Here is a 17,639-nt window from a genome sequence, read left to right on the forward strand (position 1 = left end):
ATTATTTGTGTTACTCTGTGAAAAGAGCACTTTTTCAGAAAAAGTCTACAGGGAGGGTAAGTGGAACAAAAATAACTTTCAAGGGGTGTCTGGGTGCCTTGGTTAGCTTCCGACTCTTGATCTCGGCTCAGGTCATGATCTCACTGGTTGTGAGACTGAGTCCCAAGTCAGGCTCTGTGCTGACAGTGCAGAGCCTGCTTGGGATTCTCTCTCTCCCTCTCTGCCCCTCCCCTGATAGTGCTCACTCACTCTCTCAAGATAAATAAACTTAAAAAAAACATATTACTTTCAATGTGGAAACAGTGAGCTATGGGAGAAAGTCAAGGACAGAACAAACAACTGGTTTCCGGTGTTGTAGACAACACTGAAACAGGGCTCTGTGTGATGTCACAGCAAGGCCCAGCCAGCTGAGCAGTCTGACCTGAGGGCTTTCAAAGGAAAAGCAGCAGCATAACCACAATGAAATAATGATAAGACAAAAAGAGGGTAAAGCTCTAGGAACTAATCTGAAATGCTAACTTGGTAGACCCCACAATACCAAGTAGAGTTGCTCCCCCCAAAAAACGAAATGCAGTGGATGCCAAGCTGTGCTGCCAGACCCCTCCTCAGGACTCAGCCGCCCGGGAGCTAACAGAACTGCCCTCAGTACAAGGTCAGGTCCTTCTCCAGAGAGGCCCACCACTGATGCCTAGTCACCGAGGGGATTTAAAGTCTAATGAGAGGAATGTAAAGGCCTGGCCCCTCAAAGCAGGACAGCTCTGAAGGGCCAGCCCAGCCCTTCCTCCCAGCCCAGATCCTCCAGAGCTCAGGATCTGCTTAAGTATTAGCAGCAGGTCAGCTCCTCCTTGGGCCACCAACCCTCTCTCCTGCCTCGTTGCTCCCCCAGGTGATAAGGCTGGGGCACTCTTCATTTCAGGTTCCAGCAGACAAACCTCCACCTCACAGTCTGTTTCCCAAGAACCTCAAGCTGAGACACTACACTTTCTCCACAGACGTTTTCTTCTTCCATTAACATACAACATTTCCTAGGAAGGTGGGAATCAGCGTTGTGAGCGTTCTATTGACAAGACTAAAGGTGTTTATGATGAACAATCAATGCATTTGGCACACTTACCCATCGGGTGTTTTGCCAAGGCTTCCCCCTTGAAATACCACTGTCTCTCCAGAAACTTCATGTTTCGCTCTAAAGCAGAACAATAAGACTTGAAATTAGCCTCAATTTTTTCATACCAATGAAATTTTTTCATTCAACTAACTGATTCATTTCCTTTATAAACTGATTAACATCAAACTCCACAGCAAGAATCTACCATGTGCAAGATGTAAAAGTCACCTAAATCCTTTCCAATAAGCCTAAGAATTTTGTAAAATGAATTCTAGGATGAACAAAGAGACATAAAAGACATCCCACGTCAAGTTAAACTGCATTAAATGTGGTCACCCATTAAAAACTATCCTCCCTGTAAGGAAGGTGACATAAAGCAGTGACCAATTACAAGAATGATCGCCCCTCTCATCCTCTTCACAGATCAAGCTACAAAAGACATGCAAGCTTCCTCTCCACATCTTCATGTTCATTTAGTCAACAGCAATTATGGTATTTTTGTAATCCGATGCTTTGATTGTCCGAGAGCATTCAACTTTCAAAGCCCGACCTACTGGCATGTTTCTGAACAGTAGTTTGGTTTCTTTCACTTTACCGTCTAAACAGGATACACTGAGTAATTAAACCACTCTCCACTGCAGAACAATCGCTGACATGCAATCCACAAGAGCTTAATAAACAGGAACACCAAAAGCTGACGTTTCCTTCTTCCACTGCATATTCTCAGTATGTGCAAAATTTGCTATACGTGTTTAAATGTGAAATGTTCAAGTTCACTGTACCTTTTGCCAGTCATGAGTGTCTCTACAAGTGTTGAAACCAATTCCTGTTGATCTTGTTCATTGCCCAGTTCATACACCAACCCAAGACCTTTTGAGGCAACATCTTGGCTAAGTTCTGCACACAAGTCAGACAGAATAGTATTACTTTAAGAGAAATTTGTCTTCTGGCCATCACTAGATTTTTTAAAAAGCTGTAACAGAAATCCAAAATAATATCAAAGTAAAGATATGAAAACATCATCAATCTGCTTATTTTGTTACAACATACTAAATCATCAGTGGACATGGCACCAAAAAAGTCCCTGTAAAGGAGAACTACATTCACAAGAGTCAATTCACAAGCCAAGTCCACACTGCTGGGCCTGGGCATGCAGGCACCGTGAGAGAGGATCAGGGCGCTACAAGGCATACTCATGCGAAGTACAACAGCCTCATGGGATTTCAACACATCCACGTCCAATGTTTTTTAAGTGAAAAGTCAATACGAGACTCTATTATATTGAAACAATTTCTAAAACAGAGCTACTTATTTCAATGTCTAACACGTTCACCCTCCCCTGACTTACATCACAAAGTGGAAAGGAATCAGAAGTAAAAGAAAGCGATTGTTTATAAATACTATCATTGAGGCCTCAGCTCCATTTTTAATTTTTTTTATTTTAAATAAACTCTACGCCACACATAGGGTATCAACTCACAACCCCAAGACCTAGAGTTGCATGCTCTACTGACTGAGCCTGCCAGGTGCCCCAAGGCCTCAGCTCCATTCTTAAATGCAAAACTGAAGAACATGATCTAATTAATCAAATCAGTCAATAAGAATCGACCTTCCTTTGTCCCTCTTTTATGCTCGTTAATCTAGATTTTTTCAAAATTTAAAATACAAGTTTACTGAAGTTTGGAAATCAAATATTTACCAATAACCTACCATCATTTTCTGACAAAACGGAAACAAATGCACTCTGAATTTCCTTCAGGTGAGACTGAAAGAAGAAGAAAGGAGTTTAGAACACAAACTCTACCTCTTGGTAGATAAGGGAGGGTAAGAATCTTTTCTCAGCGTACACAACACCTTGTTGGAGTCTTCCAACCCCAGGCAGCCACATTACCTATTATGTTATGCTCTGGTCTCTGAAGGCAGCCAAATTACCTGAAGGCTGGACCACTTCTCAGCCTCCCTATCCTTACCATTTGACTTTATACCTTCAAGTTTAGAATCATCTTCTAACCGATATAGATCAGGCTGTCATCTTTCATGTACAGCTTATTTCAAAATATCTGTTATCAGTTTGTGGCCCTCCCCTTCATACACTTTTCTTCCTACCGGCTTTCAATGATAAATATTTCATAAACAATTTCCAAAGGTGCTGAGCACATTTATAGCATGGCTTACCTTCACTTCTTTATGGGTACTTAGCTTCCTCACAAGGGAAAGGAGCCAGATGCAGGCCGCTTGCCTCACGTGTGGGTTGGGGCTGACAATATGTTTATTTAAAATCACATCCAACACCCAGGGGACCACATCATTCACTTTGGCTCCTGAGGGGAAAAAAAGGAATGATAGAAGTAATTAAAATAATTAAACAGAGTTTCCGGAAAAATTAAATTTTAATATTTATTCAACACAAGAAGCTTATAACATATAAGTATCTGAATGACTAAGGTGTTTAAGTTGTTGAAAGAATTTTGGTAATCGTCTACTTCAGAACCCAACACAAGCTAAATAAACCTTCAAAGGTACTCTCGTAACTTTAGCTCCCTAGAATGAAAACTTATTCCTACTACGGGGGAGGCTATGTAGGTGTAGGGGGCAGGGGGCATATGGAAAATTTCTGTATCTTCCTCTTAATTTTGCTGTGAACCTAAACCTTCTCTTAAAAAATTAAGCCAATTTAAACAAAAATTATCCCTACTCTCTCTGGTCTTAGCAATTTTTCCTTCTCTACCACATCTTTTCCATCTCCCATCTAAAAACTGACACACAAACAAAACTCTTCAGACTTGACTTTCCTCCTCTAGCTACACGTGCCTTTTTTTCTTCTCCTTTATTACTTCAGAGTCCTCGGACATTTCTGGCCAGCAAGTGTGTTGCAGGCCCATTCTGTGCACTGCAGCATGTTCAGCAGCTTGCTGGCCTCCCCTCTCTAGAGACCAGCTGCACCCGCCCTGTCCAGTGTCCAGACATTACCAAATGTCCCCCACGGGGTAAAATCTCCCTCTTACAGTCAAGAATCACTGCTTTTCATTAAAACCTTTCAAGTAGTTGTCTATACTCAATAGTCTAAGTTTTTCTCTCCTCTTTTTTTGAACCCACTCCAAATCAGGCTTTTACCTTCTCCACTCCACAGAAATTACTTATAAAAGTCACCAATTACCATCCTGTTGCTAAGTTCAATGATCACTTGTCAGTGTTCATCTTAATTGATCTCTCAGCAGTGTGAGACCTGGCTGATCCCCATCCCAGTCCTTTCCCTCCCCTCTACATAGATTTTCTTCACTTCCCTTCCAGGGCCCCCTACTTCAGGCCACTTCTTCTCAGTGTCCTTCCCTGATTTCTCCTCATCTACTGAAACTCAGAACTCTGGGGACCCCAGGGCTTGGCTGTTGGATCTCTTCTCCTTTCTACTTACCCCTCAGCGATTACACATAACACATGGCTTTAAAAACTATCTTTACATGATACTCCCAAATATTTTCCAAACTGTGACTCCTCAAAATGCCATACTCATATATCCAACTGACTTCCAGATATGTCCATGAAGATACTGGTTACAACTCACCTATGGGGGCATTGGGGCATTCCAACACTGAGAGGGAGGAGTGAGAAGAAGAGTCAGAAAAGCAGATTTCTCCCTGCACCCACCACGTCTGTATCTCCCACAGCCCCCCATCTTAGTTAAATGGCAATTCCATTCTTTCAGCTACTCGCATCAAAACCTCCGAGGTCATCCCTGACTCCTCTCACTCTTCACATCCATCCCAGTAAAGTCCCCATCCTCTCTCACCTGGAATACTGCCAGAGCCTCCTAACTATTCTCCTTGCACTGCCCTGGCCCTGCTCCAGACTACTTTCAACAAAATACAAATGACTGACTGAGTGACTGAGTGAGTGCGTGAGTGAGTGACTGACTGACTTATTTATTTATTTATTTTTAATGTTTGTTTATTTTTGAGAGAGAGAGCCTGAGTGTGAGGAGGGGAGGAGAAAGTGAGAGAGAGACAGGAGACAGAATCCAAAGCAGAATCCAGGCTCTGCGCTGCCAGCACAGAGCCTGACGTGGGGCTTGAACTCACAAACTGCAGTTTTATGACCTGAGCTGAACTTGGATGCTTAACCGACTTGAGCCACCCAGGTGCCCCAAAATGACCCTTTTAAAATGTAGTCAGACCATGGCCCTCCTATAACCGCTTCCTATTAAGGCCCCCACGGTAGCCTACAAAGCCCCTCTATGTTATCTCTTACTCCCCGTTCCCTCACACACTCTACTCCAGTCCCACTGACCTCAAACATACTCATGCCTCAGGGCCTTGCTTGCAATTGCTACTCCTTCTGCCTCCAATGCTCTTCTGTTTCAGGTCTTCACTTTAGTGACACCTCCCTGAGAGCAGGTGCCCCGTGCACTCTAAATTCCTACCCAAATTTTATCTATCGCTTTCTCTGCTATACTTTCCTCCATAGCACTTGTCACCATTTAGCATGTTGCGTGTTTCTCTTATTTGCTTTTTGCCAACTCCCCACTTAATATAAAGCTCTGTAAAAGCAGGATTTTCAGCTACCCAGGAAACTGGATAGAAACAGTGCTACTTTTAATTGAGATAGGGACTAAAGAGAGAATAGTTTTGGGAAATAAAGAGGGCAAACGGTTTGGGAAGCCAACAGGAGGAAGAGGTGATTTCAGAGTCAGGCATCTAGCTACAGTGGAGCCTAGGGGACCTGTGTATGGACACACCTAATGGAAATATAGTTCTGGAGTACAACACAATGGTTCTAAGATGAGATATCCATTTGGGGGCCATCAACATATACTGGAGTGAGTGAACTGGGACATCCCAGCACAGTGAGGAGTATGCAGGAACAAGACCAGTGAAGGACAACGAGAAGAGGTCAGAGGTAAGGAAGAAACACAGGCAAACACAGTCTTGCAAAACCTAGGTGAAAAATGTTCCAAGAAAGTGCTGGGGATATGGTAAAGGCCTGGGTGAAAATGCAACCCAACTGGACCAAAAAGAAAGGAGAATATAGGTAAGACAAGATTTCAGAAAGAAGGAAATGGTTAGAAGAAGACCCTAGAATGATAACATTCCTAAGGGAAAAAAAAAAAAAAGCCAGAATAGGACTCCCACAAAGCCAACAAAAAGCCTGAAAAAGGTAGAGCTCTATTAGGGGACATCCCCCTCTTCATAGGAATTCGGATACAGAAAGAAGCAGGTGCAGGGGCACCTGAGTGGCTCGGGCGGTTGAGCGTCCGACTTCGGTTTAGGTCATGATCTCATGGTTCGTGGGTTCGAGCCCTGCATTGGGCTCCGTGCTGACAGCTCAGAGCTTGGAGCCTGCTTCCGATTCTGTGTTTCCCCCTCTCTCTGCTCCTCTCCTCCTTGCACTCTGTCTCTCTCTCTCTCAAAAATAAATAAACATTAAAAAAAAAAAAAAAAAAGACAGAGGCAGGTGCTATTAATTCCTCACTGGTCACATAAATCTAGTTCTCAGGGATGCCTGGGTGGCGGCTCAGTTGGTTAAGTGTCTGACTCGCAATTTCAGCTCAGCTCATCCATGACCTCACAGTCATGAGATCGAGCCCTGCATCGGGCTCTGCATTGTGGATTGGGATCTGTGCTGCACGTCGAGCCTGCTTGGAATCCACTCTCTCTCTTTCCTTCTATCCCTCCCCCATGCATTCTCTCTCTCATTCAATAAATAAATCTAGTTCTAGTTCTCAGAGGCAAACACAATCTCTCCTTTACCTTCCCAAAACCACAATTCCAGCTATCTGTAGGTCTGCCACCTAAGCAGCCGCAATCACCAAGTAAACAAGCTCTGATCAGATTCCCACACTGCGCCAGGTACTGTGTTACATGCTTGAGATGCTAAGATGGCTAAGACCTAGGCCCTAAGTGGCTTCTCCAATACTGTATCTTCTATTCGAAGCCAGATCAGTACACTACAACAAAAGACATCAAAAAAGCTGAGTAGCACTCAGAGGAGAATGACAAACATGCATAATCAAAATTCAGGTCGAAAAGTCATCATTACCCACTTCACAGGATTTTATGCTCTCCTTTCCCTAAACACACAAAGATGGGGCAAACCTTAACACTTGATGGACAATTTAACTGAGACTCTTTTGGATGAGCAAAGAGCCAAGCCAACCAAAGAACAAATTCTTCCAAGAAGAGCATGAGACATAGGAAGTTTGTAAGTCTGAAGACGGGCATAGGTACCTCTCTATTAATCTTCATTTGCTTAAGTCACTACAGAGAAATCCATGGACTCAGAAACATGGCTTTTACAGCAGATCTGCTCTTCCGCGTCATGAGCCCTCACTACCATCAAGCCTCCAACATCACCCCTCATGTGCAAACTCCGAGTTTCTACTTCCAGTCTGGTTGCCTGTTAACAACGGTCACTTCCCTTCCTTTAGTATCTTCTCCCATTTATAGACAATCCTCCTTACCTGGCCTCATACCCACTGAGAGAAGCCTCAGAGAATTAGCCCTATCAGCTTCTGTCAAGTTATAGCTCTCCTAATTAGATAGCAAGTGAAAGTATATCTGTCCATTCCCTTTACATTTCTTTATGGTGGTTAACGAACAGGTGAACGTATGCAAAAATGCAAAATGCAAAACTAGTGTATTCATGGTAAAATACAATTCATAATGCAACAATTACCATGAAAACACTATCATTTCCTTAACTGAGAAGATAACATATAAAACATCAGGTGACTTTTCTTTTGTTTTTAGGACTAAAAATATATTTCAGTATCTGAAACAGAATTCATTTTCAATTCCAAACTGAAATCGAACCACAAGACATATGAAACCATAGTATCTATGACACGTAGTCGGAAACCACACCCTCCCTCTCCCGCATAGTTACGGAAAGCCAGAGACCCTCTGGGCAGAGGTACTTGGAACACCAACAGAAGACCCTGAGGTTTCATTATGTGATAAAGGATGAAGGGACACACAGCTTGGCAATGGAACTGTGTTGCGACTTCTGAAACTGGCTAAATACCCCAACCCTCCAGAAAAGAGCCTAAGCTTGAAGGTACAACATAGCGAATTCCTTTGCTTGCCAAAGGACTAAACAAAGAAGTTCTTGTTCATTTTGTGTTCACTCTCCTTTAACCAACTATTTTTCTTGACTGAACCAAGATGATATAAATATTTTTACAGAAAGTTAAAATGGAACGCATACATTTTTTCTTTTGCTTCAAATGTGCAAACAAGAACAGAAAGGGTTACTGGATTCTGAAGGGATGAGCTGCAGGTACCGTACCAGCAGGGGGAGTATACTCCTCTTCAGTCACCAGCCAGGCATCTCGGGCAGCCACAGAGCTCGTTCCTACGGCAGCACTGGTGATGGCCTCCCCGATGGTGAACTGCAGCTCTATCTGCTTGGCCTGCACGGAAGGAAACAAAAGCCGCAAATCGGCGAGAACATTTCCCAAAGACGTCTATTTCCACACAAAGGCTGTTTGGTATCAACACGTTCGTCTATTTCCACACAAAGGCTGTTTGGTATCAACCCCGTCAACGTGCTTTGTTTTTACGCTTTTTACTGGATTGCTCTCACCTAACCTGGTGGCTCACAGGGGACGGGTGGGGTGGGGAGGGGAGGGAACGGAGAATGTAGAGAATGACCTCAACACCACACTGCACTCTTCACCCTCAGCAGAGAACCACTAAGCAGGGATTTTTAACTGCGGGAAGAGTGATACCAGTAACTTTGGGGAAAAGGGCACGGACTGTGAAGCCACACAGATCTGGGGGCAAATTCTAATCTGTCTCTCACTAGCCACACAGGCATATTTAAACTCCGAGTCTCAACTTTGTGTGTAATGCGGGCATAACACCATCACCTGCCTCATCAGGCTGCGAGGAGGGAATGACGGTAACATGTTTAAGGTTTCCAGAGGATCCTCATGTGCGGTAACTGCACTACGAACAGCAGCCATTACAATGTATTAATTCATTAGCACCTCCCTCTTTGCACTCCTGAATTACGTGGTGTCTGCAAGTTACTCTCCAGTGGTTCAGAAAAAAAAAGAACGATAAAGCAAATGCGATAAAATGTTAAATTTTGGTGTATCTAGATGAAGGGTATATGGGAGTTCTTTATATCATTCTTACACTGCACTGTAAGTTTGAAACTGTTTCAAAAATCAAACATTAAAAAAGTTCTATACAGTATATACTCAAATTTTTTTAATTTGGTTTAGAAATTTTGACACATTTCACAAGCATGAATCACTGCACTGACAACATGGAATTGGGCCTGTCTTAGCTCCCTTCAGCATTTTTCTGTTTACTGTAAACTGGAAAACAGCTAAGAATGTGGGGACTGAGAAGAGAATGAAGAACAGAGGGTCCCCGTGAGGAGCATGGAAAGAGCGACCTTTGGGAGAACTCGGCACACAGACCACAGTGTAGCCATTCCTAAGCTCAATCAACTAAATGCTCTGGTCTCGGTGACGTGTCAAGTGCTGAGAGCTTCCGACTCTGAGGAAAAAGAATTTCAGGATTTCAGTTCTGCAGCTTTCCTGGTCAAAAGCTGCTTTGGCAATTCTAAGCAGAGAAAAGGTATCTCAACACAGAGGATCCCATAGTAAGGATTCATTTTATGTACCCTTTATCACACGTTTTTCCCATTGTTACTAACAACATAACTGGCATTACAAACAAAAACAAAATTCCTTAACTCCATTTATGAATGATAGGATACCCAGACTTCACTTTAAATATTCCAGAAATAGGGGTGCCTGGCTGGCTCAGTCAGTTAAGTGTCCGACTTCGGCTCAGGTCATGATCTCACAGTTTATGAGTTTGAGCCCCACTATGGACTCTGTGGTGACAGCACAGAGCCTGGAGCCTGCTTCAGATTCTGTCTCCGTCTCTCACAGAAGTAAAGATAATACTAATATAATGAATCCCCATGTACCTGTTTTTATCTCATCTCATGATCCTTTATTTCTGGGATATTTAAATGTATTTTTTAATGTTTATTTATATTTGAGAGAGACAGCGTGAGTTCGGGAGAGGCAGAAAGAGGGAGAGAGAATCCCAAGCAGGCTTTGCATCATCAGTGCAGAGCCTGATGCAGGGCTCAGTTTCACAACCCATGAGATCACTATCTGAGCAAAAATTAAGAGTTGGACGCTTAACCCACTGAGCCATACAGCGACCCCTTTCTCACTATTCTTAAACTTTAATCTCTCCATCATGTTTCTAGCGTTTCGTATTATCTCTGTCCTTCTACACTCTTAAAAAATAACTTCAGTAACAAGTTAATAATCCAGACAAACCTTCATTTATCTAAATAAAACTAGAAGAGAGGCGCCTGGGTGGCTCAGTCAGTTGAGTGTCCGACTCTTGATTTCGGCTTAGGTCACGCATGATCTCACTATCATGAGATCAAACCCTGCATCAGGCTCCATGCCAGTGTGGAGTCTACTTAAGATTCTCTCTCCCTCTCTTTCTGCTCCTCTCCCACACTTATGCTCCCTTTCTCTCAAAAATCAATCAAACTAGAGGAAATCCATCTCTCCCATGAATTTGTTAAAAAGAAAAAAAGGTAAGAAAGCAGACACTGTAAGCTTTTCCCCAAGAGGTTACAATGTCAATGACACCAGGGAGAACCTAATGTGGTATAAGTCATGCTCAAAAAAATTCACATTAAAAATACTGGATTATTGGGGCACCTGGGTAGCTCAGGCAGCTAAGCCTCCGAATTCAGCTCAGGTCATGATCTCGCCATTCCAGAGTTTGAGCCCCGCATCGGGCTCTGTGCTGACAGATCAGAGCCTGGAGCCTACTTCAGATTCTGTGTCTCCCTCTCTCTCTGCCCCACTCCCGCTCATGCTCTGTCTCTCTCAAAAATAAATAAACGTTAAAAAAATTCAAAAAAAATACCAGATTATGACTCCAGAGACCCGGATCCTAACACTGGCTCTGTCACTCAGTGGCCTTAGTCCTCACCCCAACCTGCTTCCTGTCTCCCTGCCATCCTTCCAGGCCCAAAAGGAACCTCACCTCCAAAACCCTAACATAAGTCTCCCAAACAGAAGTACTCACACCCTCCTTTGTGAGTCTACTGGCTTCTATGCAAATGTCTCTTCGTTCATTTATTGAGGTCCTACTACTACCAATCACACTGCCAGGCACTTGTTTCATAATGGGGATCAAAATAGACTTTGCCTCAGTCTAGTGGGCAATTAGAAACTGTGATAAATGCTGTGAAGACAAAGTTTGGAGAATCATGAGAGCCCAATAAATGAAGAATCTACTCTAGTTTGATGGCTTTCAAGGGGCTCAGCGCAACCCAAGAAAGAAGTATTAGTCTTTCAAAAGCTCAGAGCAAAGAAGGACAAAGAGTCTGGTGTACAAAAATGTGAGTAAGTGACGAGAATCAAGCCTAGATGAGGGTCCATATCAGGTCTTGTTAAGATTCATGACACAGGCCTAGCAGCTGCCCATTTGTTGGTCTTCCCAACTACCCTAGAAATTTATCCAGAAGACAGAAGCTAGGCCATCCAACTCAAGAGCAACTGGAATACCAGCATCCAATTCCTACATCTAGTTCACTGGGTTAAGTGTCCTCTTCTACCCACAATGCACTGGGCTTTACTCAATAATTATGAGGAGAGGATTTTCCCATATAGGTGATTTAGTCAATGCTATGCCTACCGAAGTGGTAAGCCCAAGGCTGGTTTGTACTCAATAAGTACTTGGTGAATAAATGAATAAAAGTTTAATTTAAAATCTCATAGCATACAAAACTCCAGCTAAAAAAAAAAAAAAAAAAAAAATGCCTTTTTCTGAATAACAATCAGATAGCAATATAAATACCTCCACAGAGTCCATCAGACCTTGCAAGAGGAGCTTCTGGTGAGGAAAATCTCCATCCCCAACTGGAAAATATCCCAGTGTTTGGATTGCTCGTTCTTTCATCTAAAAGAACGGAAAAATTTTTTTAAACAAAGTACATAACAGCTTTATCAGAGAACAGTGTTTCCAAAATGAGAGGACAGGGAGGAGTAGGCTGGCTAAAGCACTTATACACGCAAGTTTCTTCTTAAAAGTATCCAATTTTACATAATTATGTTTATAAGACACTGGAGGTAGAAAGACATAAAACTGAGTTCATTAAAGGTCCGTGGCTGCAAAAGAAGAAAGAAGAAAGCCTCTAAGTAGGTTTATTATCCTTCAAACTGTTTATAAATGTAGGTTTCTGGGCCTGGGTGACCTAAGATCAACTCACAGCTTGACCATTTTAGCAGTCTTTACAGGTATGTAACCTTAGGCAAGATACTCCACCTCTCTGTGATTCTATTTCCTCATCTGGGAAAACAGAGATGACAACTGTACCTACTTCACTAGACCTTTCAGAGAATTCAATTAATTAATGTACGTGAATCACTCAAGCACACACCTGGCACATTATAAGTGCTCACCAAGGGTTGATAATCACTAATTAGTTAATAACAGCTAACAAAAACTACACTGTTGACATTCTCAGGAAGTTTTAAACGGTGTCCAGATCAAGAATCAGATTATGGGAGTGCCTGGGTAGCTCAGTCAGTTGAGCATCTGACTCTTGATTTCAGCTCAGGTCATGATCCCAGGACCACAGGATTGAGCCCCGCATCAGGCTCTGTGCTGAACATGGTGCCTGCTTAAGATTAATTCATTCATTCTCTCTCATTCTCTCTCTCTCTCTCTCTCTCTCTCTCTCTCTCTCTCTCTCTCTCTCTCCTGCTTGTGCTTTCTCTCTCTAAAAAAAAAGAATAAAAAGGGTGCCTGGGTGGCTCAGTCAGTTAAGCATCTGACTCTTGATTTCAGCTCAGGTCTTGATCTCACAATTGGGGAGATCGAGCCCCGAATTAGGCTCTGTGCTGACAGTGCAGAACCTGCTTGGGATTCTCTCTCTCCTTCCCTCACTGCCCCTCCCCCACTCATTCTCTCTCTCTCTCTCTCTCTCTCTCTCTCTCTCTCTCTCTCAAAATAAATAAACTTAAAAAGAATAAGCTTATGTGTCTATTAAATTTGTAGTAAGTTGATTTATCTGCTCATTAAATCATATTATACTTCAACACTGAGGTACTCTGATCACAAATATAATGTTTTTAACTTTATGAAAATGTTTATCTGAAACTTAAAAATGATAAAAGTCCCTCTCCTCAGATATTACTCACCCCTCTTACTAATGCCCAGATTTCTTAAAACCAAATCGGCTGTCAGAGATTAAGATTTAGAGTTGTTCTAAAATTACAAACGTGATAAAACTATTTAACACTTTACAAACTATTTAACACTTTATTATCCATTGTTTGCAGGACAAAAGAACTACCTGATGCACTTAATTCTTTACCCAAATCCTAACAGTTATGGGCCTACACTGGAGCAGCTGGGCCAAATGGTGCATGCAGAAAGGCTGAACAAAATCACCCTTAACTCAAAATTAAACAGTCACCTAGACTTCCTGTATCATTCCCTTTTATATTAAATCCTTCCTCCAGCTGCATGGCCCTCTATCCTCATTACAACTGTGTTTTTGCTCATTTATGTATCTACAAATAGAAAGAATTTCAGAAAGGAAGGGAAAAAAAAGAAACTTGCCTTATTTGTTTCTTTACTGGAGGGTATTCTATTCAGTAAGCTTTCTACAAGATGCAATTTGGTGAAGCCAGATCCCTCACTGGGGATTGGGAGGGGACCGTTTCTGCCAATTTCACCCAGGGCTGTACAGGCAGCAATTGCCAGGAGGGGCGACGTACTGTCCAAAAACGAGCCTGAAAGCACATTGAGACAAAACTGAGAAGAATACACTTTTGCTCTTGGGATCCAGGGCAAGCAGCAAGGTACTTGAGATTGTTTTAAAGAGAGCACAACAAATCAAAGTCTACATTTCCCTCTAGTTGATAATTTGTTAGCATTTACTCAGTAACAAAACAACATAGAAATTAGGTAAACAGCACTGTACTCTGGTAAATGTTTAAGGTTTTCCCCGTGAGGAAGTATCACCTCCGTCATACTGAAACCTATGTATAGGAAAAAATATACAGAAAAACTAGAGTACTTTCCTTGCTATTAAAAACACAGAATTTATCCAACACTAAGTAAGGTATTGTGAAAAGGCTTGCACCTTTAAAGTGCAATGCTGCAAAAAGAAACTAAAATGCTGTATTAAATTTTAACCTAATTCAGACACTGCAACATCCAAGTCAGCATGAGCGTATTCATTACCTATCGTTTCTGTGGCGCTCTGAATGAGCTCCTCCTGGTCAGGCAGGAAATCGGCATTTGTCTCCTGGTCTTGTTGTTCGGCCATTCTCATTTTCTTCTTAGCCAAATATCTTCCTACTGTGAACCCCAATGCAAGCAAGGATCCGTGTTGTATCTCTGGGCTCTGAATTTAACCACACAACAGCATACGTGTCTGTCACTCTCTCACACATGCAAGAATGCACCGAAATAACTATGTTTCTTACAGTCATCTCCAATAAAACATAAGGCCAGACAACAAAGTGATCATTTGAGATTCGACCGAACACTAATGAATCTGGGGTTTCTAACACTCAAGAATTCTAAGAAGGTAAGCTGGGTCTTGACTCACTTCAAGTAATTCCCTAATCCTACACCCACTCCATGTCGGTGTGAAGGGGCTCTCCTGCAGGCCCCCCTGTAGCACCCATACATTCTTCTAGCTTAGAGCACTTACGTAACTACATTACCACAATCTTTAAGCCTAACTTCTCCCTACCGCCAACAAAATACAATGAGCAGATACTATTTCTAACTGCTAAAACCTCTAAACACAAAGTTGAGGTCTGAATGTTTGCAAGCACATGCTTTCTGATAGAACAGGCACAATGAGAGGCACCAGTAGATGGGGAAAGAAAAAGGAACTAACATTTCTGAGCATCTGTAGTACTAGGGATCCTCATGTATTTACTGAATTCCCAGCACCTAAAATTCAGCACCTAAATCAGACACAAGGCACTCAAAGTTGTTGCACAGAATGAATTAATCAATGTATTATCTATCCTCTATCTCACTTACTCTTCACAATCATAAAAGTTCCTTTTAGAAATGAGAAGACAAAACCTAAAAACAGATGCTTTTGGAAAGCTCTGCCATCTCCCCCAAAAAAGAATAAAGACAAAACTGGTAACATACATGATTGTCTTTTGTAGTCTTTATAAGCTGTTCTATCATTGACTTCAACTCATTTCCCGACACTGTAGACACCACCACAGAATAAAACAATGCTGCCAGTTCACGCATCTCTTCTTTACTGCTATTCATCAGACTCTGAGCGGTGTAAGAAACAAATATATACATCATATGCAATCATCTTCCTACTGACAACATCTGACATTTAAAATTAATAATACGTTATATTCAATCTATTGGTATCTGCAAGAAAATAACACAATAGGCTATTATTTAAAAGTAAAAGATGAATTATATATCAAAATGTCCTATGCCTTTTCATCAAAAATACAAAACATAAAACACAAAGAATTAATACACAGATGATCTAAAACAGAGGTCAGGGTGCCCAGCTGGCTCAGCCAGAGGAGCATTCGACTCTTGATCTCCAGGTCATGAGTTCGAACGTCATGAGTGTAGAGATTACTTAAATAAATTAAAGCAGAGATCAACAAATGTTTTCTGTAAAGGGCCAACTAGGCTTTGTGGGACCTATGGTCTGTGATGCAACAACTCCATTCTGCCACTGTAGCACAAAAGCAGCCACAGGCAACAGATAAATGAAAGGGTATATATGTGTTCCAGTAAAACTTTATGGACTCTATAATTCTCATGTATCAGAAAATGTTATTCATCTTTTTTTTTTCAACTATTTAAAAATTAAAAACTGAGGTGCCTGGGTGGCTGAGTCGGTTGAGCCTCTCACTCTTGATTTTGACTCAGGTCATGATCCCAGGGTCATGAGATAGAGCCCCGGTGTTGGGCTCCATGCTGAGTGTAGAGCCTGCTTAAAATTATCTCTCTCTGCCCCTCCCCTGCTTGCTCATACACGTTCTCTCTAAAAAAATAATTTTTAAAAAATTAAAATACGAAGGGACGCCTGGGTGGCTCAGTCAGTTGAGTGTCCGACTTCGACTCGGGTCATGATCTCACACTCATGGGTTCGAGCCCTGCGTCAGGCTCTGTGCTGACAGCTCAGAACCTGGAGCCTGCTTCGGATTCTGTATCTCCCTCTCTCTCTGCCCCTCCCCCACTCGCACTCTCTTTCTCTCTCAAAAATAAATAAACATAAAAAAATTTTTTTAGGGACGCCTGGGTGGCTCAGTTGGTTGGGCGTCCGACTTCGACTCAGGTCATGATCTCGCGGTCCATGAGTTTGGGCCCCATGTCAGGCTCTGTGCTGACAGCTCAGAGCCTGGAGCCTGTTTCAGATTCTGTATCTCCCTCTCTCTCTGACCCTCCCCTGTTCATGCTCTGTCTCTCGCTGTCTCAAAGATAAATAAACGTTAAAAATTAAAAAAAAATTTTTTTTTAAACTGACATATGAAAACCATTCTAAGCTTGCGGGCCATACAAGAACAGGAGGCAGGCCAGATCTGGTACATGAATCACAGCTTAATGACCCCTGATCTACATGATCAAAAGTCAGAAACTCTTGACATCATTTTACAATCAGCAAATATTCACAAGGAATAAAATAAACCTTTTAAGCCAGAAGCGATTTCATGAGACCAGATTTTCCAGAAAAGTGCAAAACTCACACCTCTTGGTATATTACATTCATGCTTTCACACTAAGAGATAATCTGTACATTTCACCATAACTCAAGTTCCATTTTCCAAAAAGAACTGCATTAGGTGGCACAAGAGGTATTCGAAACTGTATGAGCCATACCTGTACTAAAAACAATGTTTCACTTTGCAGTGCAATTCAAATTTAACTGAGCATCTTGAATTTTTCTTTGTTAAACCTGGCAACGCTTTTGGTGTGAGCATGGGACAAGAACACTCTCCTACATGGCTGGTGGGAGTGTAAACTGGTACTGCTCATATGCAGGATGCTTGTATCCCTCAAAAATGCTAAGCCTATGTCCTCAATTCCACTTCTAGGGAATCCATCTAAAAAATATACTGCCTTATATTCAAAATGACAGACGGTTCACTGCAGCAAACTGGAAGCACCCTAACTGACCATCAGTGAGGCTCTAGAATAAATTATGGCACATTTATATAATGGAAAAAATGAAGCCATTAAAGACGATATCCTCTCTGTAGTTCTACAGGAGTACCTACACATTTTAACTTTAAGCGAAAGAAGTAAGATACAACATGGTGTGAGAATTTTAAAAAAACGTGAAACAACAACAATAAAACAGTGTGAAAACTATGCACCTTTTGTGTAAAAGAAGGAAATAACTTAAAAATGCTTACTTTTATCTGTGTGTATATGTGTAAGTATACTCGAGAAAGTACACCATATATAAATAAGTGATGACCTGTGTATGTCTGTCAGGTGAGAGGGGAAGGGGCAGGAAGTAG

The 17,639-nt window shown here is 41.9% G+C and overlaps 1 protein-coding gene across 5 annotated transcripts in view; it reads right to left on the minus strand.

Annotated features, from left to right (window-relative positions):
• ECPAS (Ecm29 proteasome adaptor and scaffold) overlaps positions 1–17,639 on the minus strand; it is a 103,525-nt gene that overhangs the window by 26,889 nt on the left and 58,997 nt on the right. For all 5 annotated transcript variants that reach the window (XM_042965169.1, XM_042965168.1, XM_042965170.1 and 2 more), the window contains 9 exons: positions 15,286–15,420; positions 14,353–14,515; positions 13,726–13,898; positions 11,956–12,057; positions 8,387–8,510; positions 3,281–3,426; positions 2,816–2,870; positions 1,888–2,002; positions 1,115–1,183 (listed from right to left, as the gene is read on the minus strand). In XM_042965169.1, the coding sequence (XP_042821103.1) occupies positions 1,115–1,183; positions 1,888–2,002; positions 2,816–2,870; positions 3,281–3,426; positions 8,387–8,510; positions 11,956–12,057; positions 13,726–13,898; positions 14,353–14,515; positions 15,286–15,420 (1,082 nt within the window). The remainder of the gene's footprint in view (positions 1–1,114; positions 1,184–1,887; positions 2,003–2,815; positions 2,871–3,280; positions 3,427–8,386; positions 8,511–11,955; positions 12,058–13,725; positions 13,899–14,352; positions 14,516–15,285; positions 15,421–17,639) is intronic.

This window comes from Panthera tigris, chromosome D4, assembly GCF_018350195.1.
Source record: "Panthera tigris isolate Pti1 chromosome D4, P.tigris_Pti1_mat1.1, whole genome shotgun sequence".
Taxonomy (NCBI): Eukaryota; Metazoa; Chordata; class Mammalia; order Carnivora; family Felidae; genus Panthera; species Panthera tigris.